The sequence below is a fragment of the Lissotriton helveticus genome, chromosome 5_1 (genome assembly GCF_964261635.1).
Source record: "Lissotriton helveticus chromosome 5_1, aLisHel1.1, whole genome shotgun sequence".
NCBI lineage: Eukaryota > Metazoa > Chordata > Amphibia > Caudata > Salamandridae > Lissotriton > Lissotriton helveticus.
The window spans coordinates 2,024,353,545-2,024,379,652 of NC_136065.1; the positions used below are offsets into that span (position 1 = coordinate 2,024,353,545).

Genomic DNA, 26,108 nt, shown 5'->3' on the forward strand with positions numbered 1-26,108 from the left:
CAACAGCTAACAGAGGAGGCACTGGCCGCACACGACGCGGAAGCGATCATAGATGGACATACAGTCACCACTGACACTCACACCGAGGTGTCCGGATCGGTTGACAGCTTGCCGCTTTTTCCAAAGGTCACGGCCCAGATGGCGGAGGAGTTCTGAGCTGCTACACGTGTGATCCCCTCCGGGTGGTAACGTATAACTGTTCCCCCCCCCTCCTTATATAGTATGTGGTGGGTTGCATGGGGGGCCCACGGTATGGAGGGCTATTGAACCGATACAGGCCGTCCAGTGACTATTGACAGTGGCCTGTCACCCCCGAAATGCACACAAACTTAACTGACTTGTGCCCCCGTTGGGCACCATGGTTTGGATCCCAGGCACGTTGGCCTGGGGACCCTTCTGTTCAGGGAATTCAGGGTTACAGGACACTCTCATCTTTTCATGGAACTGAACTGACATGGGTACCTGGGTGTTTTACCTGGCAGCACCACATAGATGGAAATGGGGCCGCTTAATAAATACCAAATGTGCACTTGGAACGTGCGTGGCATGGGGGCAGTGCAGAAACGCCATAGGATATTAGCACAGCTTAACCGCAGGGGGATACAGATTGCTTGCCTACAAGAGACACATTTGAATGCTGCTGAGACCATGAAACTGCGCAAGAAATGGAGGGGGCAGCTCTTTGCTACCTCCTATTCTGCGTTCTCAAGAGGGGCAGCGATCTGGTTCCGCAGCTCTGTTCCCTTCCAGATGTTGGAGCAAAGAATAGATAATGAGGGACGATATGCATTTGTGCGGGGGCTGTTGGACGGGGATGCTATTGTATTTGGGTGTGTGTACTCGCCGAACTCAAATCAGTCGGAGTTCCTGATGTCAGTAAATGGGGTACTTGCAGATTGGGCGGATTATCGCTTGTTGATTGGTGGGGATTTTAATGCTGTACTTGATGTTTCGTTAGATAGGTCACATCCCCCTTTGCAGGCAGCTGAGAGTAAGAAACAGGCGGAGGCTCTTGAGAGATGGTCTGGGGGCTGGGACCTGGCAGACGTGTGGCGTAGCGCACATCCACGAGACAGGGAATATACTTTTTTCTCCCCGCCCCATCAGCTCCATACCAGAATCGACCACATTTTCTGCTCCCGTTCCCTGGCGGATTCCATAATCCAGACCCAACACATGGGGAAAACCCTGTCTGATCACAGCCCTGTCGAACTCATCTGGCGGTGGGGTAGGCGTCTGGCCCCCATCCCAACTTGGAGACTGTCTCCAGATCTCCTTGAAGACTCTGTATTTCGGGCCTCCCTATCAGATGCTATAGTTACCTACTTCTCCACAAATGCCAACACAGCCAGTACCCGGCTAGTAGAGTGGGACGCTTTTAAAGTTTGCCTGAGGGGGGCGGCAATGGCCACAGGGATGGGTAGGAAGCGAGAGGTAATTGCTCGACTGAAGGAAGTGGAGAACTCACTTGCGCCCTTAGAAAATGAGGCAGCCGGCACCAATGCACCCTTCACACCACTACAGGAGGCTCACATTAGGCACGCGGAGCTGCTGGAAGACCTGAGGCTCCTAGACTACAAAGAATACACGAACAGGCAACATACACAGGCGGATAGGGCTGGTCCCCTTCTAGCTCGTCTTCTGAGTGACTCCCCAATTCACCATCCCATTCTGACTGTCCTAGACCAGGCGGGCAACCCAACTAACACCCAACTCGGGATTAACACAGCGTTTAAGGACTACTACACTACACTTTACAGCCCCCCGCAGCCCCTACCCGAGGATGCATTCGAGACCTTCATGAGGGACCTGACTCTGCCTCAACTCACTGAGAGGCAGGCCAAAGATCTAAAGTGCACCATTACGATAGCCGAAATTAAGCAGGCGATAAGATCTCTTCCAAAGGGCAAAACTCCTGGTACAGATGGCCTACCGGCTGACTTTTATGCGACATTCATAGACCTTCTGGCGCCGCGGTTGCACGCTGTTTATATAGAGGCCCTACGGACGACGTCCCTTCCACAGTCCTCCATGCAGGCGTTGATCACGTCCCTATTGAAGCCTGCCAAAGAGGGGCTACAGATGGCTGACTATAGGCCATTATCCCTTCTCAATACTGACTCCAAGATTTTGAGCAAGGTACTGGCGGCGAGGCTCGTGCAATACGTACCGCAACTGGTCCACCCGGATCAATGTGGTTTTATTCCGGGCCGCAACACGGCCATGAACCTTAGGCGTTTAGCGCAACTAATGCTCGGAGACGGGAGGGATGTGCACTCCGAAGGCTGCATATCTCTGGACTTGAAACAAGCGTTCGACTCCCTTAGGTGGGACTATATGTTCGCCACTCTGTCCAGATTTGGGATACCATCTGAATTTCTCGACTGGGTCAGATTACTGTATACCGCCCCCACGGCTAGAGTGCGCACCTCTGGCCATATATCGGCCCCTATAGCCATAGCGAGGGGCACCAGGCAGGGCTGCCCGCTATCCCCGCTCCTCTTTGTCCTTACCCTCGAACCTATGCTCTGTCGGCTTCGGTCGATGGCTCCCCGCCATGGCATACGTAGACACGGGACGGCACATATTGTGTCTGCTTACGCAGATGATATTATATTGTATCTCCGAGACTTGAGGGGAGACCTGAGCCCGGTTTCCCAGGTCTTTGAGGACTTTAAGTCGATCTCTGGTCTGACCATAAGCGGATCCAAGTCCTATGGCTTCACATTTGCGGACTCAGGTCTGACTACTCCACTACCCTTCGCCCCTCACGAGTTCCAGATAGCGGAAACCACCTTTAGATACCTGGGGATGCAAATCTATAGAGAGGCTGAACTGATGATTGACGGTAACCTTGGGAGGGCCATCAGAGCTCTGAAGTCGCAGATACAATTCTGGTTGACACTGCCACTTTCCATACCCGGCAGAGTAGCGATATCGAAGATGGTGATGCTTCCCCGTCTCCTCTACCATTTCACCAACTTACCGTACCTGATCCCGGCGGCGACATTTAAGACCCTTGACACTCTCCTCACTGAGCTAGTATGGGGACACGGCCGCAGACGTATAAGCTTGTCCAAGTTACAGCTCCCCTCTGACGCTGGTGGTATGGGCTTACCAGACTTTAGAGCTTACAACTATGCGTGTCAGCTTCAATGGCTGGCTTTCTGGGTGGCTGGTCGCAATCTCCATGAGATCGACATGTCGGAAGAGGATCATGGTAGGGGGAGACTACACACACTGCTCCTGCCCAACTCAGATTTGCCGAGAGATGCCCCACCACTTCTTAGATTGGCGATCCTTTATTGGAGGAAGGCACTGAAATACACTTCCCCTAAGTCATCTTATGCCCCCACGATCCCTCTCTTGGGCATCCCATTGGGCACAGGGACTCTCACGACGACCTCGCTAGCCACCTGGCATAGAGAAGGAGTAACGCATGTGGGCGACCTGTTTGCGGAAGGACACTTGTTGTCCTTTGAAGACTTCAGAATCACACAGGGCGTACCTGGGGGCTCATTCCTGCTGCACGCTGGTCTCCGCAATTATATCACACACAAATGGTCACCTGAGGGCCAAGAACCTGACACGAACCCTCTCACAAAGATGCACTACCTAATGGGATCGGGTGCACATCTAACGAGATGGCTTACTGCTGGCATCAGAGAAGGGAGAGCGTTCTCTCTCTCGCAGCTTAGGGAGACATGGGAGGAGGATATTGGTAGGCCCATGAGAGACATAGAATGGGACCGCGTCCTGCAATTTCCCAAGAAGGTGGCTAGGAACCCCAAGTTCAAATTCATTCAATTAATGCTGCTGCATAGAGCCTACCTGACCCCGCACCGCATACATACGATGTTCCCCGATGCGAAAAGCAATTGCCCCCGCTGCGACACTGAAGACGCATCACTGATGCACATGCTGTGGCAATGCCCCAAGCTAGGATACTATTGGACCACGGTCCATGCATCACTTGAGAGCGCAGGGGCTCTGTCCCGATCTCCTACACTAGAAGGCACTCTATTGGGGCTGGGGCCCTCCCAACGCAGTAGGACAGTGGCGACACGCTTTGCAGACCTGGCCCTATTATTAGCGAAGCGAGCAATCACGATGAGATGGAAGTCACCCAAGCCACCCAACCCTGAATTATGGAAGGCGGAAGTAGTGCGCTGGGGTAAGGCAGAGGGAGAAGCACTGCAGCGCGAAGAATACAGAGGCCTACGGAAAAAAACGATCTCGTTGGACTGGTTTGTCACTCTGGGCGCGTTTGAATCTGAAAACGATGGGGAAGAGGGGGATACCAGTGACACACAGAATGTGGAATAAATGCATGCACTGTTATTGGCTGGGATGCATAACTATGGGAAGGGGGGCACCCAAATGCTGACCTGTGGCCTCGCACCGTCTATGTGTACAGTGAGAAGAAGTTACACGTTGTAATACCTGGAGTGACCCAGAGGAATGTTCATCCAATTTATTCAATTAGATACCTGTCATGAGAGTGTCGGGTGGGTTGATTGAGGGTGGTGGGAGGGTTGAACATGCCGGGGTTGTTTCGTTGCGACAGTTACGATCGCCACAAAATGTAAATTTAATATGGTGATGCAAATATATGTTTTAAGCAGGCACATACATGTTTTACTCTGCTTTCCGGGACTTGGAAATTTATGTAACTGCTTTAACCACTATGCTAATAAACAAATTTTCAAAAAAAAAGAATATCGGTGGCCAAAATATCGACGTGAAGGTAAGAAATATAATTTTTGTTTATATCGAAGTCAGTAATATCGTTTGTAAAAATATCGTTGTTAATAACATCGATGTTTATATTAGTGATACGTATTTTAGTATGTATTTCAAATGTATGTGTTCTATATTGTATTTTTTTAAATATATGTATTACATTTTAGAAGTTATTAATTTTTTTAAGTAAACATTGTGTTTTAGTTCTGTAGCGGGTTGTACGTTTATAGGGGACTAGGGTGGGAAGTAATTTAATTATAGTAAATTTAATAATATTTTTTAGAAATTATTCATTATTTTTAATTATATTTTATGTTTTTATTCTGTAGGGGTTGTGGGTTTATAGGGGAATGGGGTGGGAAGTAATTGAATCATAATACAGTCATTATTAATTTATATTTATTGGTATTGATAATGAATTTATTGTTAATGAATTATTAATTGGTAATTCATTTTTATTAATCAATTAATTGATAATTATATTAATTGTTTTTTAGCAGCGGGTTGTGGGTTTATAGGGGAATAGGGTGGGGAGTAATTTAATTTTAATGAAGTAATTATTAATTTCTATTTATTGATTTTGATAATTAATTTATTGTTACTTGATTATTAATTGGTAATTAATAATTATTAATTAATTACTTGATAATTATATTAATTATGGTTTTTGGGGAGCAGGTTGTGGGTTTATAGGGGACTAGGGTGGGAAGTAATGTAATGTTAATAAAGTAATCATTAATTTGTGTTTATTGGTATTGATAATTAATTTATTGTTAATTATTAATTGATAATTATTTTTTTGATTGATTATTATTTTAATTGTGTTAACTTTTTAGAAGTGGGTTGTGGGTTTATAGGGGAATAGAGTGGGAAGTAATATCATTATAATTAAGTAATTATTAATATGTATTGGTTATTATTAATTAATAATTTACTATTATTTAATTATTCATTGATTTCTTCATCAACATTTTATTTAATTCATAAGTATGTTAATTTTAACCCTCTGCTGTCCAACACTTTCCCTACAGTTACACTCTCTGGAGTGGGAATAGTAATTTTTACCCTTACCCTATCCAACACTTTCCCTACTGTTGCACTCTCTGGAGTGGAAATAGTAATTTTTACCCCTACGCTATCCAACACTTTCCCTACTGTTGCACTCTCTGGAGTTGGAATAGTAATTTGTACCCCTTCGCTATCCAATATTTTCTGTACTGTTTTAGTTAATTCAGTGTATAATGTATGCTAAAAAGATTAAAAATATCCTAATGTTTTAATTTGTTATATATATTTTTATATTTTTATTTATATTAGTGGTGTATGTGTGTGTGTATATATATATATATATATATATATATATATATATATATATATATATGGATTTATAATTTTTAATATGTTTTATAAGTTATTACAAGAAATATTTTTAAATATTATTAAGTAAGTATATGTATTATATTTTATACATATATATATTTAGTTTATTTTTAATTATATGTATTAGTTATAATTTTAAACATTTAAAAATTAGTTTAACTATGTTTCTTTTAATTGTATGTATTATTTACTTTATTTCACATTAGTTTATAAACATTAAAAAACGATATGTTTAACAACGATATTTTTGATTATATTTTTTCTCTTTATATTTTGGACTTACTATTATGTAGATAGGAATACGTTATTCTGGACATCGATATTTTTGTGTCAATATTTTTATACCTCGATATTCTGACTGTCGATATTCTGTCAGTGACCCCTCTTCAGTATCATTATATTGAGTATGCTGAGAACATGGGTAGAGTATTAGCCCAGTAAATTACAAAATAGAAACATTGAACTATTATACAATGTATAAAGGATGAAGGTGGCACCCTACATTATGGCACTCAAGACATTGCAAAGCAGTTCTGCAACTTCTATAAGGACCTTTATGGCCAATATCAGCTGGTCAAACGGTCTCAAATCGAGGAATACCTAAAGGGAGCCAGCCCACCCCTCCTTGATCCTCATTGGCTCTCGCTCTTGAGAACGGCATTGATAGTCTGGAGGTAGAGGCAGCAGTCAGATCACTGCCAATAGGGAAGGCTGCAGGGAAACATACTATTCCTCTGAAGTTTTACAAAACATGATCCCCTTTGTTGTTCGCCCTATACATTGTGCCAAACCTAAGGCTTCTTAGTTCTCATCAAGGGATCCAGCTGCTTATATCTAATGGGGTTAAGCTGCAATAAGTGCTTATGCTGATGGTGTTGCAATCTATACCTTTGACCCTATGGCAGCTATTGACCAAGTGTCAAAGGAGGCTAAGAGGTTCATGCTGTCTCTGGATATAAACTTAATTTAACAAAAACTCATGCCCTGCTAAATGTTCAACACAGGACTGTCCCAGTCGCTGCTTATCTCAGGATTAGGATCTGTACCAATGTGCATCATATTTGTCAACTTAACTACAAGCCTTTGCTCAATCAGCTAAATCAAAGATGCGATCGTGGAACAGTCTTTCAGTAAGTATAATCGAGCTGTGTAACATTTGTGTTGTAATCTAGGTACTGCAGATGCAGACAATCACTTCCACAGCTCACCAAGAAGAAATGAGGACTCCAGGAGAGTGGCAATAAATCTCAGGAGCAGTCACGGGCAACTGGAAGTACTGCTCCACGATGCAATCAGCAATTGGACAGAAGCAGGACCAGGGGTGAGGATCTTATACTTCAATGCGTAGACTTAACTGCTCTTTTGAGGTGGATCATGACCTGCACTGCAGCTGGTAAAGTGCCCTACAGATGTGAGTCAAAGGGCTTCAGTCCATATTAACTTTTATTTGTGATGAAAAGCTGATGCGGCTGCTTCATTTGAATGGATATGCTGGCTGGCGACCACGTACATTTGCTTTAACAATTGGTCCTAGAATTTAGAACATCTCTTAAGGGTTTGGACACTTTGGGCTCGATTCCGATCCGGTAAAAAAAAACGGCTTACGATTCGTATTCGTAGCCGATTCCGTACGATTGGGAAACTACCGTCCGACCAGCGAATTCCGATCCGTTACCGTTGATTTCCGTACGATTTTCTAAGATCCGTACGATTGACATTCGTATACCCGTACGAATAAGCCTCGGGCAGACCACCGTACGAATCGTAATCAGTCCGTACAAACTCACTATTCCGATTCGGAACGACATGCCTGAGCGAGATACGTACGGGCCTAAGTATTCACGCTTCAACATTCAGTCGTATGGGACATTCGCCTCACTGCAAGCTCCACCAATACATACTACACGCACACCCCTCGGCCAAGCCTACGCGAACACCCCCACCCGCCAACGGCCCGTACTACTCACTCGCACGCACAAGTACGACACGCACACCCCTCGGCCAAGCCTACGCGAACACCCCCACCCGCCAACGGCCCGTACTACTCACTCGCACGCACAAGTACGACACGCACACCCCCCCAACAAGCCTACGCGAACACCCCCACCCGCCAACGGCCCGTACTACTCACTCGCACGCACAAGTATGACACGCACACCCCTCGGCCAAGCCTACGCGAACACCCCCACCCGCCAACGGCCCGTACTACTCACTCGCACGCACAAGTACGACACGCACACCCCTCGGCCAAGCCTACGCGAACACCCCCACCCGCCAACGGCCCGTACTACTCACTCGCACGCACAAGTACGACACGCACACCCCCCCAACAAGCCTACGCGAACACCCCCACCCGCCAACGGCCCGTACTACTCACTCGCACGCACAAGTACGACACGCACACCCCTCGGCCAAGCCTACGCGAACACCCCCACCCGCCAACGGCCCGTACTACTCACTCGCACGCACAAGTATGACACGCACCCCCCCCCAACAAGCCTACGCGAACACCCCCACCCGCCAACGGCCCGTACTACTCACTCGCACGCACAAGTACGACACGCACCCCCCCCCAACAAGCCTACGCGAACACCCCCACCCGCCAACGGCCCGTACTACTCACTCGCACGCACAAGTACGACACGCACACCCCTCGGCCAAGCCTACGCGAACACCCCCACCCGCCAACGGCCCGTACTACTCACTCGCACGCACAAGTATGACACGCACACCCCTCGGCCAAGCCTACGCGAACACCCCCACCCGCCAACGGCCCGTACTACTCACTCGCACGCACAAGTACGACACGCACACCCCTCGGCCAAGCCTACGCGAACACCCCCACCCGCCAACGGCCCGTACTACTCACTCGCACGCACAAGTACGACACGCACACACCCCCAACAAGCCTACGCGAACACCCCCACCCGCCAACGGCCCGTACTACTCACTCGCACGCACAAGTACGACACGCACACCCCTCGGCCAAGCCTACGCGAACACCCCCACCCGCCAACGGCCCGTACTACTCACTCGCACGCACAAGTACTGCAAGCACACATAACGCCAACACCAAAACGACCACAAGGACCTTGCTAACAAGTCGCACTACCACACTGAACATGTCTCCTGTGTACACACCTTTGACAATCAATGTCCTGGTCACAGCCAAGCAGCCAAACAGAGGACAAAGCCAACACCCACCCCATATAACACCCACACAAAAAATTCAAATTAAGCCACACCCACGATTTGACCAATAAAAGGGACCACACATACAACCCATCATCCTTTGCAACATACCCATGCTTGCGAGGAAACAGAGAGCACACCAACAATTCCAGCCACATACCTTCACACATACACCCTATCACATCTACACCAACACCACCTCCTTCACTATCACAAACACACACCCTAATCCATACACACCATCACACCCTCAATCACATACACCTCACACCATGAGCACACCCAAGAATCCAAAATTCACCAACCCGGAGATGGAGATACTTACTGATGAAGTCATCAGAGTCGACCCACAGCTGTTTGGCGCATTGGTCAGACAGACCAGCATGGCAGAAAGAACACGCCTGTGGGAGAGGATTGTAGACCGGGTCAATGCTGTTGCACCCATCAGGCGCACCAGGGAAGAATGCCAGGCCAGGTGGTACGATCTGCGGAGGATGGTGAAGAAGAAGATGGCACAGGATTACGCCAATGCACACCACACTGGAGGCGGTGGTCCCCGCAGACCTCCTGTATACCAGCCCTGGGAGGAGAAGGTCATGGTCCTACTGCCAGCGGTGGGAGTACATGGAATAGAAGGAGCCATTGAGTCTGGTGAGTGTACAAAAAACACAACTTACATGGGTAGACTAACAACAGTGCCCAGCAGCATGGGGTGGGTGGCCATGACTCCAAGCAGTACACAACCAAATGGTGGGAGTTGCAAGGGGGAGGCACATAGGGTGCAATGTGTAGGGTAAGAGGCTGCTCTCATGCCATATGTCCCAGGGACACACACAAGCATAATGCCCAATGCACAGGGATAGGTAAAGATCACACAAGATACTAGACCACAGCTGCTAAATATTAACATTTTGCTGACACACCTTTCAGAGATGCATCATTTTGTGACAAAGTAAGGCAGTGTAGCAAGAGAGCAAGCACAATCTACCTGTCTCCATCCCTGTCTCGCCCTCTGTCTCTGTCGCCCTCTCCCTCTGTCTCCCTCTCCCTCTGTCTCCCTCTGTCGCCCTCTCCCTCTGTCGCCCTCTCCCTCTGTCTCCCTCTGTCTCCCTCTGTGGCCCTCTCCCTCCCTCTCCCTCTGTCGCCCTCTGTCGCCCTCTGTCTCCCTCTGTCTCCCTCTGTGGCCCTCTCCCTCCCTCTCCCTCTGTCGCCCTCTGTCTCCCTCTGTGGCCCTCTCCCTCCCTCTCCCTCTGTCTCCCTCTGTCTCCCTCTGTGGCCCTCTCCCTCTGTGGCCCTCTCCCTCTGTCTCCCTCTCCCTCTGTCTCCCTCTGTCACCCTCTCCCTCTGTCTCCCTCTCCCTCTGTCTCCCTCTGTCTCCCTCTGTGGCCCTCTCCCTCCCTCTCCCTCTGTCGCCCTCTGTCGCCCTCTCCCTCCCTCTCCCTCTGTCGCCCTCTGTCTCCCTCTGTGGCCCTCTCCCTCCCTCTCCCTCTGTCTCCCTCTGTCTCCCTCTGTGGCCCTCTCCCTCTGTGGCCCTCTCCCTCTGTCTCCCTCTCCCTCTGTCTCCCTCTGTCGCCCTCTCCCTCTGTCTCCCTCTCCCTCTGTCTCCCTCTGTCTCCCTCTGTGGCCCTCTCCCTCCCTCTCCCTCTGTCGCCCTCTGTCGCCCTCTGTCTCCCTCTGTCTCCCTCTGTGGCCCTCTCCCTCCCTCTCCCTCTGTCGCCCTCTGTCTCCCTCTGTGGCCCTCTCCCTCCCTCTCCCTCTGTCTCCCTCTGTCTCCCTCTGTGGCCCTCTCCCTCCCTCTCCCTCTGTCTCCCTCTGTCTCCCTCTGTCGCCCTCTCCCTCTGTCGCCCTCTCCCTCTGTCTCCCTCTGTCGCCCTCTCCCTCTGTCTCCCTCTCCCTCTGTCTCCCTCTGTGGCCCTCTCCCTCTGTGGCCCTCTCCCTCTGTCGCCCTCTCCCTCTGTCTCCCTCTGTGGCCCTCTCCCTCTGTCGCCCTCTCCCTCTGTCTCCCTCTCCCTCTGTCTCCCTCTGTCTCCCTCTGTGGCCCTCTCCCTCCCTCTCCCTCTGTCGCCCTCTGTCGCCCTCTGTCTCCCTCTGTCTCCCTCTGTGGCCCTCTCCCTCCCTCTCCCTCTGTCGCCCTCTGTCTCCCTCTGTGGCCCTCTCCCTCCCTCTCCCTCTGTCTCCCTCTGTCTCCCTCTGTGGCCCTCTCCCTCCCTCTCCCTCTGTCTCCCTCTGTCTCCCTCTGTCGCCCTCTCCCTCTGTCGCCCTCTCCCTCTGTCTCCCTCTGTCGCCCTCTCCCTCTGTCTCCCTCTCCCTCTGTCTCCCTCTGTGGCCCTCTCCCTCTGTGGCCCTCTCCCTCTGTCGCCCTCTCCCTCTGTCTCCCTCTGTGGCCCTCTCCCTCTGTGGCCCTCTCCCTCCCTCTCCCTCTGTCGCCCTCTCCCTCTGTCTCCCTCTGTCTCCCTCTGTGGCCCTCTCCCTCCCTCTCCCTCTGTCGCCCTCTCCCTCTGTCGCCCTCTCCCTCTGTCTCCCTCTCCCTCTGTCTCCCTCTGTGGCCCTCTCCCTCTGTGGCCCTCTCCCTCTGTGGCCCTCTCCCTCCCTCTCCCTCTGTCGCCCTCTCCCTCTGTCTCCCTCTGTCTCCCTCTGTGGCCCTCTCCCTCCCTCTCCCTCTGTCGCCCTCTCCCTCTGTCGCCCTCTCCCTCTGTCGCCCTCTCCCTCTGTCTCCCTCTCCCTCTGTCTCCCTCTGTGGCCCTCTCCCTCTGTGGCCCTCTCCCTCTGTCGCCCTCTCCCTCTGTCTCCCTCTGTGGCCCTCTCCCTCTGTTGCCCTCTCCCTCTGTCTCCATCAGTCAGTGTTTGTCCCTCGGTCACCTCAATGCACATCCCTGAGGCACACACACAGTTGCACACAAGCACTGCACAGGCCTCACAAACTCCATAGAGCTGAATGTTAAGGGATGTCTCACAAGTACCAGCAAGCATCTGCCATGTGCCTGTAAGACAGCCACCATTTCCTGTCAACACTGTACTGTGTCAGGACACACATCTCAGAAAGCTCAATAGTACACAATGGGCACAGGTGTAGGCAGCACAAGTCCCTCCTGTGCTCATTGCCAACACAAACATCAGGACAAGGTCACACATGCTGTGCATAAACACAAATCCAACATAATGGCAGCATGCCACATGAGGGGACAGCCAAAACATGAACAATGGACGCTTGCAATTTGCAAACAAAGTAATAGCATGGCGTGTTGTACACACCCCTTACATAAACTCATCCCCGGGAGACAGGCGTTGTATTGCAACACTGTTCCAATTGCCATGTACCACAACAAAACACGTACTCATAAGAATATGCATACAACTCTTACATGCACATAACAGAAGCTCCAGTCCATTGTGGCCCTCTAAAAAAGCTAGTGCCCCATCTCATTACCTTTGTGGATGTACATAAGCACCAACATGGACATGGGTATTGACAAGGTGATGCGTCTCAGAGAAGTGCCAAGTTCTAAAGCCATGATCTCCAAGTGGGTGTACAGGTCCAGCGGTGTTGCCATTGTTTGGCCAGTATGGAACAGCAAAAGACATCCAAAGTAGTAGCTGACATGCTAAATAATGATGCTCTGTCTCTTACATCAACATGCTGCATCTAAACTCTGTGCATGCTTGCCGCACACATAAGATTTTTCACCACATCCAGGATGTTGCGTGAAACTTACAAATTCTTTACACGTGTGGTGCCGGCAACACAAGACACAGCAATGGCTGTGTCAGTCATTGTCAAGAGATTGGAAGAATGTATATACCCCATCGTACTATTGTGTTTTTCTACCACTAAATACACAACTGTACAATGTCAACTATGTATAGCTTGTGGAACAGTGATGCTGATAATGGATAACAAAACCACATGTCACTTGATATAGCCCTAACAGTGTCTCTCTCTCTCCCACACACAGGGCAACGTGCGGATCGCCCCCCCAGCCAGGGGGGCCAAGGATCCCAGTCCCAGGCTCAGCAGGACCCAGACCCCACCGCCAGCGCCGTCCCTCAACGCACTGTGGATGACCCCAACCAACCTGGCTCCTCTGGATCCCAAACCCCTGCAGCAACTATACCAGCTACATCTCTGCCAACCACCGGACCTATTCCCACCACATCCCAGCAGACAGGTCAGAGCCCTGCCCATGATTCACAAGAGAGCCAGTCTGAAAATGAGGGACACCCTTTGTCGGGCGCCCCTGAGGTTGGTGACAACCTCCACCCTCCCAGCACTCGGGGGGCCCGTCGATCGGATGTGCCCACAAGCGCAGGCCGTGCTCATGTGGGTCAGGGTGGTGGGAGTGGCGCAAGGCGGAGGCGAGAATCTGGCCAGTCAGCTGCAGGGACCGGTATGGCTGAACTCGATAACATCCTTGAGGCATACCGGCGGGACACCAGTGAGGTAAACCAGCTTGCGGAGACCCTCAACCAGCTCAAAGAACAGCAGGCAGAGCAAATAGCCAGGCAAGACCTGCATTATGGACGGGTGGAGGCACACCAGGCTCAGCTCTTGATGGTGCATAGGGACATTGTCCATGTGCTACGTCAGATGGCTGCCAACATGCAGCCCCCTCCCTGTGTCACAAGGCCAGCAACATCACGGCAAAGTGCAACACCAGCCACAGGGAGGGAGGAGAGGGAGGAGGTTGAACCCTCTGACGTAGCGTCCCATGCACCGTCCATGCCTGCACATGAGGGTCCCCCAAGGAAGGCGGGTCGTCCACGCCGAAGGCGTTGAGGGCCTGTGGCCCATGGACTTCTCCCAGGACACTGGACCTGGCATATAGCCCCTGGGTGCAACAGCATCCCCTACGAGACTCTCCCACAAGGACTTGCTGGTCACAGTCTGCCCAATGATGTCAGGCACTGTGGGCTGGACTCTGTTGACTGAAACAGTAAGCCATCTCATCTCCAGCAGTGAATTTTGGATTCCCCCCCCTTTCTGTACAGCACCTATTCACGTTTCATGCACTAGAGCACCCAATAAATAATTTAAACATCATACGCATTTGGTGAGTAATCTTTGAAACAGCATACATGTATATGTGTCAGCAAATGTCATAAATGCAAGGTATACAACAAACAGCAGTCATCCACACACTTGGATCAGAATCTGAGTGAGGACACACATTGGTCAGAAATTTCCACAAACTACATACATGGATGGTAAGACACACCTGTGTGGGACAGTCAATGCTGGAGGGGGGAATGAATCCCAAACAGCTAGCACAGGCAGGCCCAGGAGAGTCACTTTGAGGAGTACATGTCAGTGTCACAAAAGTAGTAGTCCATGTAGGGAGTACCTACAACTGTGTCCTCAGGTATGTGAGCTACCATCAGCATGATGCATTACTGTGTATGTGATTAATGCCGCACAGGATGACGGTGGCAGGACAGACTGTGGGCAATGGGCTGGAGCACTCTACACGGGCACACCTGATTAGGTGACCTACCCCTATGGAGCTACAAGTACTATACTACTGTAATGGGAACAACGCATACAGAAAAACAACACACACCAGACAAATACCAACCCCGGAACCGCCAAATCACACCACACCCAAGAGACAGGGTCATGGTGTGTGTCCCATGTGCCAACTTGACTGACTGTGACAGCAATGTTGAAGTGGTGTGAGCATGTTGTGTTCTGGCACGTGACTGTAAGCTAACAGTTTTCGGATCTAGTGGTGTTGACAAGCTAACACTCTACAATAGTGTGCCAATGTAAGGTGTGTGTGTGTTGGACACGCCACATGACCTGGTGGTACGTAGACCCAATGTCATGTGAATCTGCATAGTTGTGCCAGTATGTGTTGCACACACACGCATAGCAGCAGCTATGACTGAGTACACAGCATTTTCATAGCACGAGGGTGAATGTCTGGTGTTGTCTGTGTGTAGGGTGGCCGGAGCATGCTCTATTAATGGATGGAAGGAGGGTCATCCTGTAGGTGTCTGTGTTCCTGGATAGTGTGCGCTGCATGTTGGCTGTGTATGCAGCTGCAGCAATGAGTGAATAAATGACGGCAGGAGGGGTGTGACTAATTGCTAAACAAACACATAACACAAGGGCAGCCGCAATGCGCAAAGTGACATGTGGATGTGAAGGCAGGAGTGTCTGCCTCACTCAGGATCACTGACTACTAAATGGCACAGTAAACACCACACATCACAGTCAGTGGATCAGGGCCCTTACGGTCAAGTGGGGCACAAGACACACAGCGTCTGCAGGTGTATACAAGAGCTAGTGTGTTCAAATCCAAACTGCACCAACAAAGACATCTACCTCACACACAACATAGTATTATAGCCTTCACCCACCCCATGTGTGTGGACAATACACAGTTACACACCTAACAAGCATGAGGTAACTAATTTGAAAATAGTATATGTGCACATTAGACGGACATGTGTGTAGAGACACAAGCAGGCACTAGATTCTGTAGGAGTCAGACGTCATGCACAACATGATAATCTACATTGTGAGCCCATGGAGCTATCACAATCATACATGTGCATTGTCAATAAGTCCAATTCACACTAATCATGATGTCACCTGTAATGCCGCTTTACGAATACCTACAAGGCTGTCAACGACTGGCCGTACCTTTCTTCATCAGACTGGTGTGATGCTCTAAGGGTTCCACCTCCAAATAGCCCATTGGTCTGAGTACAAACAACAGACACAAAAGGGTGATCAGGCGAGGGAAGGAGAGGATGGGAACTGCTGGGAGGGAGACCTGAAACAGAGGCAATTAAGCATTAGGACAACATTCTCATGTCACAGACACTTCAAAAACCTCATTAGCTACACTCTACCAGTCACACCTGTGAAGTGTACTGTCTGGTGACAAATAATGATGATTAATCATGCCATCACATCAGATTCGATGCTGTGACACAGACACATAAAAACTGGGACAGTCTGTCATCCATTAGAGTCATGTGTAACGCTCACAAGTGAGCACCCATGCAAAAAGATCTATGTAGTATAAACACATTCCCAGGCACAGATGAGGTAGACATCAGTAACAAATGGAAACATATGGAAATCAAACTACCGCTAACTCTAAAGTCTGTATGTGATATTGGTAAGCCATAAGGGCCCTGTAAGCTAACTTGAGCAAATCCACTCCAGCTGTTAGTATCACATATGACGAGGAAGTTAATGATCGACATGCAATGAAGGCACTCTGTAGCCAGTCTTTTGGTGTGGCAAGTATGCATCACAATGCTAAACATGATATGCATGTACAACAAATATTAAGTGCAAGTGATGTCCATCCAAGCTACATAATCAGACCCTACCATAGCACAGTCATGGTGCCGGCGACCAGAGATTCATGTGAATGACCGCACTCCACTGGTGCTACACAGAAATTCACATATGCATCTTTCACACTTTTTACTTTGTCATGCTAAACATACATGGCATCATGTGCATCTAAACATCACGGCTACTCACTGTGAAGGCTGGCGTTGCAGTATTCTCAACCTGCACTGAGGTAACGACATGACAGTGACATGATATACTGCTGCAAGGGGCAATGCATCCATGTTAACTGATTCACGGGACAGTTGTCTTAAGATGTGGAACATACACTGGGCAACACCAACACCACATGCTTTCATGGTACTCACACTGGACTGGCCCACAAGCTGGAGGTGAGGATCCAGTCACATTCTAATGCACACAGTGAGGCTGCAATCCCCCACAGAGTCCGTGGTTGTGACCTCTGACACAATGTCATGCCATGGTATGTGCAATGTTGCTGTGGCAATGTCTACACACATTGATGCATTCACCAGAGTATCAAAGTACAACAGATGACAGAAGGGGTGACTATCCTGTCATGGGAGTGGCCATACATGTCATGAGGTACATAATGGAGTAGCATGTATGCAAGATGACACCACATGCACATGAACATGTACCACACATTTCTACACATACCAATGCTAAACAGCCTCATATGAGTCCTTACCCAAATTGACTCCTCCACATGTTCAAGCATGCTCCGTTGATGTGGCTGACGGTGCAATCATAATGAGCAGTAGCAGGATGACCACGATGTACCCCAACGGACAACAGGCAGGGCGAGCTGTGGATGAGAGTGGCACACAAGGGGTCACGGTCGGTATAATGTCATTTTGACAATGTCTGTTGAATAGCCTGATGTAGTATGACACCTGTACATTCCGAGTGCACTCATAGCACGTATGTGTGTAGCATTCCAACTGAACATGTGACACAGCACAACACACATCCAATTGATCTTGCTTACAGTCTGTTGCATACATAGCATGCTACCCATGCTACTCTATAGTCCATCTTTTACTGAAAAGATGAAAGGACTCACCATCATGAAAAGAAGTTGCGGATGAGGTGACCGCGGATATCATCTTCACCCTCCTCATCACTGGCATCCTGGCCAAGGCCTTCATCCTCAACGGGCGGATGTTCCAGCTCATCAGGATCCAGGTAGAGTGGCACAGCCTTCTCCACTGCCATGTTGTGTAGCATGCAGCACACGGTGAAGATGTCACACACCTTGCGTGGGCTGTATTGGAGGGCTCCGCCTGTCTTGTCCAGGCACCTGAAGCGGCTCTTCAGGAGTCCAAAGGTCCGTTCGATCACCTGCCTGGTCTTCACATGTGCATTGTTGTAACGCTGGTCTGCAGCTGTCCTGGGGTTGCGTAGCGGAGTCATTAGCCATGGCATGTTTGGATATCCAGCGTCTCCTGCAATTTGACAACATGTACAAGAGTCAATCATATGATGCAGATCATGAAGTTGTGACATACTGACATACAGAGCTCACAGTGTATACTCACCAACTAGACATGCCCGGTGGTTGTGCAGCTGCAGCATCATCTGTGGTACCCTGCTACGCCTCATGATGAAAGCATCGTGGCACGATCCTGGATAACGTGCACAAACATGTGAGATAATCATGTTGGCAAGACACACCACCAGGGCATTTATCGAGTGGTAGTGTTTCCTGTTGCGATACGCTTGCTCCTGAGCCTGTGGTGGGACAAGAGTAACATGTGTACCATCAATTGCACCAATTACATGTGGCATACGGCCCAGGCCATAGAATTGCCCCTTGACATCTGTCAACTCTTCTGGAGTAGGGAATGTAATGAAATCATCAAGGTGGAGCAACATTGCTCCCAAAACATCACTCAATACCCGGCTAAACATGGTCTGAGACATCCCTCCCACATCAGCTATGGTAAATTGGAAGGTACCTGTGGCAAAGAAATGGAGGGCTGCCATCACCTTCACCTTGGGTGTCAGTGCACTTGGATACCTGTGGCGTGGTTGTAGGTGAGCCTCAAGCCTGCCCGTCAGGTCCTTGATCAACTGTCGGCCGAAGCGATATCGACGGATGCAGTTGCGCTCCCTCATGGCTTCCAAGTCAGGCAACGGCCTTTCCAGAGGGGGTGCCCTGCAAGACACAATTTTAAGGAAATGTCTAAAACTGTCTGACTAAGACTATAACAATGTACATGGCACAAGCAACACCTCTTCAAATGATGTAGACAATTTGGAGTGTGGTGTGGGATACACACAGATGCCAGCTCCCACACACTCCTCCGTGGCGAAGGTAAATACCTGTAGTGTGTGGAATGGATGTGACATGCATACAAGCCTTCAGATGTACAGGTCTAAGTGACCATGACAATGTATCATGTCAGTGAGACACGTCATGTCAATGTCAGTAGGAGGTTGCACACCCAGAGGGCAGACTGCAATACACACACACACCACATGTGCAATCATTTGCACTGTTCAGCCTTAGTCATGTCGCGGTGTGTACTTTCAGTGAGAATTACATGACCATCATCATACATCATGATAATTACATTTGTCACTGACGGTCTGTAATGCCATCACACATGTGAACGGGTCATTTACACACGTGGCATGGTGTGTGTACATTAGTCACCCTGCCATCACAGCAAGGACACAACATATATGCTCCTACAGCAGATGCACAGTACTTTCAAGGACTAGTTACTTACCTTTTGTGAACCAATATCTGTAAGGAACAGTAGGCAGTAGCAAAGTGTCACATTTCTATACATACATAGCTTAGGACTAATTAGCCTCCCTGGGTGTCATTGATCTGACCAGTGAGTGGTGGCTATCCAGGCCACACCGGAACAAAAGTAGTGTTGTTGATTGGCATCCGACAAGGGCGTGGCCACGTTTTGGCTGTACCTACAACGCATACACTGGCAGCTGTTACACAAACATATCCCACAGAGAGTGTGGGTAGCAGGCAAAGATGCATGTCAAGTAGCTAAACATCACTCCCAGAGTCAGGGAGGATGATGACATCTTTGCGTAGTGCCTGTACCTCTTGGATACCCTCTACAGCGTAGGTAACGTGACTGTGTTCTGTGGTTTTGAGGGCTGCATGCAGATGCTTCCTGGGATGGGGTGGTAGGACAGGGAACATGGTCAGTCCGGGTAGGGCAGTGGGGGTCTGACAACGTGCCTATGTACAGACAAACATGCTGCGTGGCTGTACAAGCTTGCAAAAATACATACAGTACTCTCATCAAGATGAGCCTGCAGAGGCTCAGCGTAGCGTTAGTGTAGTTGAAGGACCTGAGTGACAAGTTGGTCCTCACCGCAACAACAGGGAGATGAAGGGCCATGGTTACAACCGCCCACATAAACACTACACTGAACGTTGCCAAATCATCCAAATACATCTTTTGAGTTGAGACATCACCTGTGTCTGGCTAGGTGTCCACAACACTCGCATCCCCCAGTCCACCTGTCCTGTGGTGTTGGGACTGACACTCACGTGCCAGTGGGTCTTCTTGACCCTCCCAATACTCATTAGCGCCAATTGTAATGAGGTGTGGCCAGCTCATTGATGTTTACATTCCCATGCAGCATTAAGAGCGGTGTTCTGCCACACAGTTACCACGGCGGAGCCGTACAGTGTGTGTTATCGGGGCCAGCACCACCCCAGAATGGCGCCACGGCTGACACCTGGGGGAGATCTGGCAGTGAGGTTGTGAGTTGCACCAGCGGGGACCTGGATGAACATTCCGATCATGTCTGTCACAGCGGTTCTGGGACGTATGCACCGCCTGCGTCCGTCACTCAGCGAATGATGGTGTCAGGGGCATATCAACTGAGGCGCAACTGCCCCCTGACGGGTACGGTGGGCCAGAAGCTGATGCAGAGTCACTGGCCGGGGTGAAGGACATCATGGACATGAGGAAGTGCAGTTACTCCTCCTGTGTCACATGCAGGGCTGGGACCGTAGGTCGTGGTGCTGGCTACGATGGCTGCTGTTCTGATGGAGCCGTGTGGTCGCCGTCACCCTAATCCCATGCAGCATTGCACTTGCATCATGGTTATTTGTCAATGCAATTACACATCTCTGACTTTTGTTGTTTACCTGACAAGTGTCGCCTGGGGAATGATGTACTAATGAGGGGCTCACATGTCTCCACACCCACACACATGCACTGGTCCTACATCCCAACCATGAGCTATTGTGCTGCTGTGCCAACTGCTGGAGTCTAAGTGGCTTGTGGGACATATCACACCTGGATTCATATGTCAGCTCCCCGCAATTGGAGCAGCTCTTGTTGTTGTGCCTGACGTGAAAACCGTGGAGACACAGACGGTGAGGGTCACTCACCAACATGAGGCCTTTTCATTCCTCACAGGCTTTGTAAGTGACATCCCTATTGGCACGGTCTTGAGTATGACAATAAAAGGTAAATGTTCTGAAGTGTTAGTACAATGATTTAGGGTACAAAATGTGTAAGCTTTAACTTAGACCGGAGCTGCGTTGGTGTTGAGAAACAAACAGAGGACCTGACGTGTGGACGCAGAGGTGACATATGACTACTCAGATAACGTCATCAGGGCAGACACAACGCCAAGGATACTTGCAGAGCCAGAGGAATTACACACCAACACACAAGTGTACGGTATTACGGAAATTGCCATGTCCAGGATGACATGTGTGGATATTCTGAGGTGAGTAATACTTTACTGACCTCTTCATGGCATATGCTAACAGCATGCACAATGTAGCACAAGGCACACACATGACGTGGTCACACAGGGTCATGCTGTGCGGCTATGACCCCTCTGTGACAGTGGGCATGTTCCTGTCATCATGTGGCAGTTCCCTGTACTGAATTGTGGCCCATTCGAGTGTTCATGTGCCACGCTACATGTTGCAGACGTCAATCGTGTTGAAATTGTTGAATGCATGTGATGCACATGTGCATCATGAATGATGACATGTTGTGCAAGCTATTTACACATCAACTGAGGCACACGGTCACAATCCCTGTGCTTCTTCAATGTCTGCCAAACCTGGCACATACTGATGTATGTGTGCCATGCTGATGTATGCATCCACATGGTTGACATGAGTGTAGACTACATCCCTGCTGTGTGATTTCCTAGTGTGACTCTGCCAATGGTGACATGAAGGTGGACAGGGACGCAGCCTACACAATCGTTCACTTGACCATGTCTGACTCAATGTACCCCAATGGTAGGGGCCTGTGTACGCATCGTTTCCCTATCGCCTTTAGGCTCTACGCGAGCTGAGCGTACCCCAATGGTAGGGGCCTGTGTACGCATCGTTTCCCTATCGCCTTTAGGCTCTACTGAGCGTACCCCAATGGTAGGGGCCTGTGTACGCATCGTTTCCCTATCGCCTTTAGGCTCTACTGAGCGTACCCCAATGGTAGGGGCCTGTGTACGCATCGTTTCCCTATCGCCTTTAGGCTCTACGCGAGCTGAGCGTACCCCAATGGTACGGGCCTGTGTACGCATCGTTTCCCTATCGCCTTTAGGCTCTACGCGAGCTGAGCGTACCCCAATGGTACGGGCCTGTGTACGCATCGTTTCCCTATCGCCTTTAGGCTCTACGCGAGCTGAGCGTACCCCAATGGTAGGGGCCTGTGTACGCATCGTTTCCCTATCGCCTTTAGGCTCTACTGAGCGTACCCCAATGGTAGGGGCCTGTGTACGCATCGTTTCCCTATCGCCTTTAGGCTCTACTGAGCGTACCCCAATGGTACGGGCCTGTGTACGCATCGTTACACCATTCAATGTGTAGCAATGGCAATGTCACCGTACTTGTGTGTGGATTTTTTAAATTTCATAGGGAACAACTAAGGAAACAGTGTACTGTTCCAAATGCAACCAGGTTGTCATGGATACGGAGTTTTTTACACTCCTACAGGTGTCCTGGAAGATTCAGTTAGGAAAAAGTATACAATGTTGCGAAAGTTGTTGTTCAGCTCTGGCTCTATTTTCAAACCATGCATATGTGTGTAATGGGCTTAGGTGTGATGTGATTGGATGGAACATAGGATGCAAATTATGGTGGCCTATCACACACTACTCCTTGGACTCACAGACCCTCTGCAGCACAGATATAAGGCAGCATGTGGCTGTGGGAGGGCACTTGCCTGCACAACATTGGTGTGCTAACCACAGCTGCTGTCTCTGAATCCTCTGGCCCTGATTAGCTGAACATGGAGAGGGCACCTGCATTCACTGATGGTGAGAACAAGGCCCTTCTGGATGCCCTCCTGCCCAACTTCAGCAAGCTGTATGGGAGACCAGGGGATCAGGTGAGTGATGTGTGCAATACCTTGGAGTGTGCACCTGTTGTGTGTGTGACATCATAGCCACTGTGTAGTAATACTGGATAGATGCAATGTTGTTGTGAGTGAGTGCCAGGGTGCACAGTGTTGTTAGAAGAGAGTTATTTGTTGTAGTGTGGTGTGTGACAGCATGTCACGTGCTGCATTGCACCCAGATATAGCATGTCTTGTTCAGTGAGTGTCATGCTCAAAGAGTGTTTTACAGCCCTCATGTAATCTGTAGATTTACAATGTAATGCTAAGCAGTTTTGTTAGCACACAGGCCACATACTCCTGGACAATGATGCTAATGTGTGTGCCATACGTTGCCCTATTGTCATCATGTATTTTGTGGACATATGGGTGTCTTGGGAACATGCACCAGGTATACTGATGTTCTGTAACTTTACATTTGTGACAGGTATCTGCCTATGAGAAGGGTGAAATCTGGGTGGACATCGCCAGGGCTGTCCGGAGCGAGGGGGGGCCTCGCAGGAGGCTTCGAAACATAAAGAAGAGGTGGCAGGACATCCGGTGCTGGAGCCGCCGCATCGCCCGAGTCCAGCTGAAGCTGGAAGCTCCACGCCGGCATGGCGGCAGCCGGCAACTCACCCCCAACATGCTCCGGGTCCTGGAAGTGGTGTTCCCAGACCTCCATAGGCAGTTGCAGGAGGGACAGCAGCACGAAGGGGGTAGGTACATGTCTGTTTGTAGTCATGTGTGTGAGAAATGGTACCTGAAGAGCTCTACGGCATGGTCACACTCCCATAGTTTGAGTGGTGTAGTCAGACAGGCAGTTCATGCATTGGAATTCGATTGTCCCTCTGTCAGCAGCTGCTTCTTTACATGCCTTGCCCTACTCCACAGTAGAGGTTTGCTTTGGCGAATGCTTGTTTTTGACATGTACTCCTATGGTGCAGTGTCTCAAGTTGCATCTTCCTTTGCACATCTTCATGTTGTAGGGGGGTATGTCACACCTGTTCGTACCTTAAATGTAGCACCACATGTGCACTATGTCTGCCCTTCTTCATATTGTGGCACTGTTCTTGAGTCTCAACAAGTGTTTTATGCACAAGTCAGCCTCAGTGGCCTTTGTCCATGGTACACTTTCTAATTATCTTGTGTTAGCTGCAGGTGCACAATGTACATGTGCTATATTTTGGACTTCTGCATACTCACACTGGGCAGTGCGTGTGTGCATATTCTCTCCATCTGTGGCATGTTCTTTGTACATGGTATTGATGGTTTGCCACACAATGTGACTTTGGATGTACAAAGCGGTGATGGCAGTGTGAGGTGATGGAAGACTTGTTTCAGGTCCCAGGACGGCATCACATGGCAGTTTGCCCAGGACTTTTCTAATGTGGCACAGAGTCAAAGCTAATCAAACATGACCAGGTCTTGATTTGGGTGGCAGGGTTGGGTAATGAACTGTTATGCATCATCAGCTATCCTGTTGTCAGGCAGTGGATCATGATTGTGTCTCTCATACAAGTATTTTACTTGCCTATACCTTGTCTCCTACCTTACATTGAGCTGTGTGTCTCTGACATTTCTCCACAAGTAGAATTGTCATTATGAAGAGTTATGTGTCATGTGACTCATGATGCATGCCATGTTGACGAAAGAGGCCATATGATTTGCAGCTGATATGTCTGATGTGTACAGGTGACTGATATGTTTTAATTCTTCTCCTTGCTCACAGCATCATCATCTGAATCTGGAGGAGACAGAGGCGCGGACCAGGCGGAGGGACACACCGACAGTGCCACCTGCTGGGAGGTGTCAGAGGGAGGCAGTGGCACAGAGTGGGAGGAGAGTCTACAGGCCGCACGACATGTGACTGACACATCGTACCATGCCGACGAATCCGAGACAGACTCTCAGGAGGGGGGGGAATATGCAGCAATGGTCACTCATACATCTTTGGCTGCCCTCCCCTCCTCCAGTCCCATCTCCAACCTCCCACTCCTTGGTGTGCCTAGGGTCCGTGCTAGCCCCCGTGTCTCCTTTGTTCCCGGCACCGCAGCCCCTGCCCCTGTGTCCCCTGCTGCCCTCAGTGCTGAGACAGTGGACCTACTCCGGCAGATTGCAGTAGGTCAGGCATCCATGCTGTCTGTCCTCCATGGACATACACAACTGATTACACAGGTGGTGTCGTTCATGGAGGGCATGTCATCAGCCATGTCTGATCTGCGTCGGAGTGTGGCTGCCATTGAATCAACGCTGACGGCAGCTATGTACACCCAGCAGCATCTGTCCCCCCCCCATCCTTCCGAGCCATCCACCTCTGCCTCTCACATACCTACACAGCATACACGCACACGCCACAGGTCAGACACACCCAGCGCACACACACAGCATAAGAAGCTCAAAGCTCCACGCACACAGTCTCAAGGGCAAGTAGGCACACCCACAGGGAGAGGGGAGACACCTCACACACACATCCACACACCCAGTAGGACTGACTCACAGCCCTGTACCTCCACCCCCAATGTGTCCCCGGGTTCTGGTGGTAGTTTTTCCGCCCTGGCTGAGGTGTGCAGCCAGGTTTTTGAATCTACTTTCGGCGATGCCCCAACCAGTGTGGATGAATCCACTACACCTGCACCCACTCCACCTGTCCTTCCCTCTCCTGTCCATGCGGTGCCGGAGGATTCCACAGATGGTGCCCCCATAGTCAGCACAGCTGATTAAACGCCATGTGCAGGCATGTTTGGGTGAGATGACACCCATGGAGGCACAAGCTATTGCTGAGACTCTATTGGACTGGCCATTGCCCTTTAATGAGCGAGGACTCTCATTTGCTTTTCTTTTGTGATTCCGCTGAATAAAGCTGATTTTTTATTTTCAGATTTGTAGTTTGTGTGATGATGTCTGTGACTGCTGGGTGCCTGGGAGCTGGTGTGATGTTCACATTTAGGTCTACTAAAATGTGTCTATCTCCTGAGGGTAATGAGGTTGACAATGGTATGTTTATGATGTACGAGCTGGGCAGTGGTGGGCACTCTGATGCTGGGCACTCTGATGCTGGGCAGTGGTGGGCACTCTGATGCTGGGCAGTGGTGGGCACTCTGATGCTGGGCAGTGGTGGGCACTCTGAT

General features: G+C 49.8%; 1 protein-coding gene across 1 annotated transcript; it reads left to right on the forward strand.

Moving 5' to 3' along the window:
• The first annotated feature begins 1,404 nt into the window (after nucleotides 1-1,404).
• Nucleotides 1,405-25,701, forward strand: LOC144752850 (uncharacterized). The gene is made up of 3 exons (XM_078640688.1): nucleotides 1,405-2,139; nucleotides 23,426-23,696; nucleotides 24,710-25,701. Exons 1-3 carry the CDS (start codon nucleotides 1,405-1,407, stop codon nucleotides 25,699-25,701), a joined length of 1,998 nt encoding a protein of 665 aa, XP_078496814.1.
• The last annotated feature ends 407 nt before the right edge of the window (nucleotides 25,702-26,108 follow it).